The 7,500-nt window shown below is 32.5% G+C and overlaps 1 protein-coding gene across 7 annotated transcripts in view; it reads right to left on the bottom strand.

The window, feature by feature from the left end:
- LOC115223885 (clathrin interactor 1) overlaps window positions 1–7,500 on the bottom strand; it is a 183,733-nt gene that overhangs the window by 30,206 nt on the left and 146,027 nt on the right. For all 7 annotated transcript variants that reach the window (XM_029794642.2, XM_029794650.2, XM_029794601.2 and 4 more), the window contains exons 10-11: window positions 4,680–4,932; window positions 647–709 (exon numbers count right to left, since the gene is read on the bottom strand). In XM_029794642.2, coding sequence (XP_029650502.1) covers window positions 647–709; window positions 4,680–4,932 — 316 coding nt within the window. The remainder of the gene's footprint in view (window positions 1–646; window positions 710–4,679; window positions 4,933–7,500) is intronic.

The raw sequence follows: 7,500 nt of genomic DNA, 5'->3' as shown, positions 1-7,500 counted from the left end.
CAGAGCTACAAATGCAAAATACATGTTAGTCCTAGAGCACACAATGTTCCTAAAGGTCAGCAATGATCTTCTTCAGTCAAGAGTGGACAGCCATCATGTATGTATGTGCATGTGGGTGTACATGTGTGCTTAAAAATTTAAAGTTTCATTTGAAGTAAAATAATAGCACTTGAGAATAAGCAGCATACAACATCACACTTAACATCACATAATGTAGTTTTTTTTCTCTATTAAAAAAAAAAATAATCAATGGATCAAATTGGTGGCATGAAAATAAGCACCCAGTACACACTATAAAGTGGTTGACATTAGGAAGAGCATCCAGCTGTAAACACCATGCCAAAGATGATACTGGAGCTCAACAAAACTTTGTGATCTGCTGGATCCTGTCAAATTATTGATCCCATGCCAGCAGGGAAAACAGATGACAAACAATGATGACAATAATGATGATGATGAATAACCAAAATGTATATACCTGGATGGTTTAAATCAGTGGGTGTTAATTGAAAAAATTCTTTGAAAAGAAAGATATTTTTCAAAGTATATTTGCTCTAAAATAGAACGTTACTGTTGTTCATATTTTCAAGGTGACAGTGTATGCATAAGTATGTGGACGTAGTATAATGCTAGGACAAATACTTACCGATGGCATCATACCAATTCCTTGCATTGGAACGGTACCGGTTCCTAAACTCATCCCACTCAACTGGAAAAGAAAAACAGAAAAAAAGAAGAGATACACATTATTGTTACAATCATTATCAATAAATCACTAAATTTTTTTAAGGATAATTTTCTTTGCTGCTTACAGAAGTGCTTTCTTTTTAAACTATTTACCTAATTTTACATAAAGAAGCATAGTTCACACATCTGGATATTGCATATTGATAAAGTAATTGTTTTATAAACACTAGAAATATGAAAAGGCAAAGTTGACTGGCAGAATTTAAAGGGACATAATTACATACTGCAAGATATTTTGTCTGGAGCTCTCATAATTCTGCCAGCCTTTTGTTGTTCTTTTTTTTAATAATAATAATTTCAAAGTTTAGCACAAGACCAGCAATTGGAGTGGGGTGGGAGTGGGGCTAAGTTGATTGCATCAATCCCAGTACTCAATTGGTACTTATTTTATTGAGCCTGAAAGGATGAAAGGCAAGGTCAACTGTGGCAGAATTTGAACTTAGAACATGAAGATGGATAAAATGCCACTAAGTGTTTTGCCTGAGATGCTAATGATTCTGCCAGCTCACCATAATAACAACAACGACGATGATAATAATAATGATAATAAATGCTCTGATGCAGTACCAGGCAGTGGCTGTCATGGCTTCTGATCTTAACTGACTGGAAGTGTTATCATGTACATTGTTTTGTCTTGATATAAAAGATGGGCTGCAGTAAATGTTCTGCCCAATATCACACATTTGCTTGTCAGTTGCTTGACCTTAACCAGTTGAACACATCCCTTAGTGGCTGATGATATGTGCATCTCTGACCATGTGTAGAAGTAGTGGGGGGGGGGGATCATAGCCAGGTGTTGAGAGAAATTCTTTGGAATTTGAATATTTCCCTTTGGAAACATGGGTGTTTCATTTAACATCCTTAAACAATCCTTGTTCAGGGACCTTATGAAGAAAATTCTAATTGGGCCCCACCTGTAAGGTGATGTGCTGTTTATCTTGATATGAGATCACCATATCGTGCACATATGGTTGTGATGCATGTGCCTGGTGTACCCTTATCAGACGGGTAGTCCTGATGAGTATACTGGGCTTTGTATATTTTACCCCAGTGTCACTTTGATGGCATGCATTGTTCTCTCATGCAATAATAATAATAATAACAATCCTTTCTACTAAAAGCACAAGGCCTGAAATTTTGGGAGACAGGGATAATTGATTACATTGATCCCAGTACTCAACTGGTACTAATTTTATTGACCATGAAGGGCAAGCTGACCTTGGCGGAATATGAACTCAGAATATAACAAAACAGATGAAATGCCACTAAACATTTTGTCTGGCATGCTAATGATTTTGCCAGCTTCCCCCTTAATAACAACAACAACAATGATAATTTGTTTCTAGCATAAGCAAACAAGCACAAAGCCTGAAATTTATGAGAGGGAGTTAGCTTGTAACATAGACCCTAGTACTTGACTGGTATTTTGTTTTACTGATTCTCAAGAGATGAAAAGCAAAACTAACCTTGGCAGGATTTGAACTCAGAATGTGAAAAACCATAACTAAATATTACTCTTACAATTCTGCCAATCTACCATTGTAATAACGATAATAATAATAATTCTTTCAAATTTTTGCACAAGACCAGTAATTTGAGGGGAGGAGCCAAGTCTATTAGATGGAGGCCAATAATTGCCTAGTACTTTATTTTATCAACCTCAAAATGATGAAAGGCAAAGGTGAACGTGGAAGTATTTGAACACAGAATGTAAGGAGCCAGAAGAAATGCCACTAAACATTTTGTCCAGTATGGTAATGATTCTACCAACTCACCTGTAATATTGGTTTCAAATTTTGGCACAGAGCCAGCAATTTTAGGGGGTGGGGTACGTTGGTTACATTGGCCCGAGTATTCAACTGATACTTATTTTATTGACCCCAAAGAGATGAAAGGCAAAATCAGCCTTGGCAGAATTTGAATACAGAATGTGAAGACGGACGAAATGCCATTAGGCATTTTGCCTGGTGTGCTAATGATTCTGCCGGCTCACTTATAATATTAATAACAACAAGTTTTCCTAATATCATAAGGCCATAAATTTGTATAGTTCATTGAACTGACTTCCACCCTCCCAAATTATCTGATATATACTATTTCATATACTTCAAGAAAGAGGAGTTACTTAATTCAAATATACTGAACCAGATTTTATGACATAAATGCTTCTCTTAAAGTCACCAGTGATGTAAAATACTCAAAAACCATGGAATCTAAAATGAACAAATGAATATATGTCATCCATTCCTTTATTTAGCATCCACTTTATCATGTTGGCATTAAGTTAGAGGCTGGATTTTATGGACATATGCTCTTCTTGTCATCAAGCCTCACTTGCTTTCAAATAAGGAACTTTTATATTCTACAGAGTGCCAAGGAGGAATGTCAACATCAGCACTGTTTCAGTCAACTGGCAACAAGTTAAATATCAACATTATTGCACATTTGTATACACACACACACACATGTATGTATCTCTCTGTATAAATAGATAGATAGATATTCTCCGTCTCTTCTCTATGAATGAATGTGTGTGTGTGTGTGTGTGTGTGTATACAATTTTTAGTTTGAAAAAATATATTGTTTTGCCTATGGCACAAGCCATAGGCAAAAGAGAATATATTTTAGTGGACTAACAATTATGGATTAAATACTTTTATTCACTCTCAGACTGAGTATTTTATTTTAAGTGACTGGATATAGCATCTTTCTGAAAATGTTAACCCCTGGAATTCTGATGCTAACTTATAGAAAGTTCCTCAATATATATGAATAAACAGTCTCTTAAAATTAAAAAGTCAATAAAATAAAATGGAGAAGAAAAATTAAAAAGATGCTTGGTTCATTTTATTTGTATTACAATTGGTAAAGTAATGCAAGTTAAAAGATTAATTTTGAACACCGGAAATTATATCCTGACTAATTTAATGCCTAAATAACATCAATGTCATTCACCCAATCTATATTTACATTTCCCAATATAATTTTTGTATATTACACCCCTCACATCCATCTTTCTACCACCTCCCTCACATAAATCTTTATAAATATAAATATAATAAAAAATTTTTTTTAGAATAAATTTGAAACTTTAGTAGCATTTTAATGTTCAATACTAACTAGATTTTAAATGATAAATTTCTAAATCACATGAACTCTGCATCTTTCAAAGTAGTTTGTTTATATTTGAAAATTCCTAAACATAGTCCTCAAATAAGTTGTTTCATAACTCAAGACTAAAATATACTTATTTTTCTTGAGATCTAATATACCGCTTATTATATAATTAAAAGCTACAATTATAGATGATTCTAAAATATTGTTATATTGAAACATATGTAGAATATCTTTTTGGATATTTTGGGGTTATTTTGTTGATGTGGTTCCTTTTATACTTGTTCTTATAGGTATATCTTTTAATTTGCATTACTTTTCCAATTGTAATACAAATAAAATGAACCAAGCATCTTTTAAATTTTTCTTCTCTGTTTTCTTTTATTGACTTTTTAATTCTATATACTTATATATATATATATATACATACATACACACACACACACAACAGGATTAATATAGTTTCTATGTACCAAATTCACAAATACAGTATTGGTCAGTGCTCCGGATAATAGATGACACTACTTGCCCAAGGTACTACACAGTGGGACTGAACCTGAAGTCATGTGGTTATGAAGTGAACTTTTTAACCACATAGCCAGTGCTCGTGTATTTAGTGCAAGCTGGCAGAAACAGAGTGTTGGTCAAAAAAGCCTTGGTATTTAATTCCAGCTTGGTTACATCCTTTTCTATTCATTTAGTTTTGATTGATAAGATAAATACTAGACAGAGTAATGGGTTTCTATAACCAGATTAACTCCTTAAAATGCTGCATTCTAATGAGTTTAACTAGTAAAATAAGAGAAAAATGTAGTTACAGTCTGCATGCTGATGGCTGAACCAGTGGTTATCTGTGATGTTAATGTCCCAGAAGGATTCATTGGGGAAGCAAGGTTGGGAGCTTGCATTGGAGGTATGTTGCCTCCACTGGCAGGATTAGAAACTGGGGCAGTAAATACATCATATAAATCAGCAGATGGTGTGGTGCTTGCAGCAACTGGTTGGACTGAAGAAGAATTTTGAGAAGCAGCAGTGTTCATCTTGGAAAAGTCAGCAAAGTTACTTTGTGAACTGAAATTTAAAGATTAAAAATAAGGAAAACAGAATTAGACCATATGGAAAAACAGAAAACAGCCAGGCATAACACACATAAACATGCAAAAGAAAAGTCTCAGCAGAAATTCTTATGTTGCTCTAAACTTTGGACTTCTCTAATAAATTCTAAGGAATTGAAGCTGTCCAGCTTCAGAATGGCTCATTCCTCAAGTTGAACTGCAATGCACATATACCTCATATACCTGTAACAGTGGAAGGACAAGCAAACATAGTGATGCACATTACCCCTTTAGCATTAAAACAAGCCATATCCAGCCCAAATATCTAACTGTTTTATGTTCAAATTGGCTAGATCCAGCCTCTTACACCTATCCTACAATGTCATTTTAAAAATAAACATTCACATCATCGAAATTTTGAAGTTATAAGAAAATGCATGATTAATTCAAAGTAATGTGAATAAATAAGATTTACATTTGACAGAGTAATCTGAATGCTTGCCCACTGCTATAATGTCAACCAGCCATTAAAAAAACATCTCAAATAGTTAATATTTATATTTTTTCATCCCTTCACTGGTTGCAATCATGCTAGAGGTTCATCTAAAGCAGTGGTTCCCAACCCTTTCCCTACCAAGGACCCCCTTTTATTTAAATGTGTTTTCTCACAGACCTCTTTTAATATGCTTATCCTTAAGTATATATATATATATATATATAATAAAATATTAAGGAATAAATCCAAACTTACAGGGAAAAATCAGATTTAGGATTGAATCCAATTTTATAGTAAAATATTATATTATATTAAATTGGAGATAAAACCACTATTAGGCAAATCAAACAATGAAAAACTTAAGCCAATACATAAAATTAATTAATTTATATTATTTTAGATATATATCAAAATTATTAAAAGTTTAATAAAAGATAATGAGTAAAATACTACGATTGTTTCATGGCTGTCCAATTCGTAATAACCATAACTGGAATTATTACGAATTGGACAGCCATGAAACGATCATAGTGTTTTACTCATTATCTTTTATTAAACTTTTAATAATTTTGATATATATTTAAAATAATATAAATTAATTAATTTTATGTATTGGCTTAAGTTTTTCATTGTTTGATTTGCCTAATAGTGGTTTTATCTCTAATTTAATATAATATATATATATATATATATATATATATGAAATTTTGAATTTAGTTCCTGGAGCCCCAGTACTACCTTTGTAGACCATCAGGGTCCATGGACCACAGGTTGGGAACCACTGTTCTAAAGAATAGACAATTAATCAAGCTCAATAATATTTTCTCACTCACAGAATGACCAAGTTGACTTCAAAAAGATTTGGACTGAAAACATAAATGGATGTAAAAATATAACCCAACTGATTCGGTCTTTTGTTAACCACAGACTATACAGAATATAAATGCTAGAACGATGATAAATTTCATTATTCTTAGTAAACAATGCTCTTTTTAGCTATTTATTTGTTAAGAGTTATTTTTGTTTCCAAACCCTAAAATAGGTAACCCAGTCAGTTACCTATGAAAGAAAATATTTTCAAAATCGATTTTGTAATTTCGACGAGGGCCTGATGAGAAACTCTTCAATTTGGAATTTGAAAGGAACAGGAAGAAATCTTGGGATGTATATATCTTCTGAGATAGGTAACATTAAAACAAATTTGAAATATTCAAGGGAGGTAATTCCTTTAAGTAGTCCAAATAGTCTCATGTTTGTAACATAAGAATAATTTACTCAACATTTCCTGTATCAATTTACCCATGTAGACAATGTTGCTATTTTGGGCATTTCTTATGAGCTATAAAAAGTAAATATATACATAAACAGTTTAAACCACTAATCACTGAACTTAAAGTATGACACATAATTTACCATAGTAATCTATTAGTTTCAGATATTATTAAAATATGGTTTGTTGTTATAGAAGATAACCATTTTACACTATATGTTTTGGGTAATATCCCTACAGCTATCATTCTTTCTCCCAAGATGCTGAAGTTTGTTGTAACATAGCATACCAACATAAACTACTCTGTGCTAACTTCTAAAAATCCTTAGGCTATTCTCATGATTTATTAAACTTAAAGTCAAGAGTTTCAGTATCAAAGAACAAGAAGCAGTCTCAAGCTGGTTAGTATCAAGAATTAACAAATTGTGGTTGATGAGTATATTCAGCTACTTAAGCTAATGAGTAAACCTCCATGTAGTCACTCAACTTACTAGAAAAGACAATGAAGTATCCCTCAAATCACATTTTTTTTTAATAAGGAAAACATATTTGATAACGTAGACTTAGATATACTATGCCTAAAATGAAAGATTAGATGGTCATAGCTGGAAAGCCTTTAATCATTTCTGTTTAATCAGAGATAATTATGAGAATACAGAGTGGTTGCAGAAATATCAGCAATAACTACAGCTACCTGGCATGAAATGTACAAACAAAGTAACAAGGATTGTTACAAAAGAGTGATAGGTCTTAAAATTATGCATAAAGTTCTTTATAAGAGGAGCTGTAACTTTCTGAAATGCACTAAACAAAAACCT

The sequence above is a fragment of the Octopus sinensis genome, linkage group LG2 (assembly GCF_006345805.1).
Source record: "Octopus sinensis linkage group LG2, ASM634580v1, whole genome shotgun sequence".
NCBI lineage: Eukaryota > Metazoa > Mollusca > Cephalopoda > Octopoda > Octopodidae > Octopus > Octopus sinensis.
Note: the sequence above shows the minus strand (reverse complement) of the source record. Positions and strands in the feature narration are given on the sequence as shown.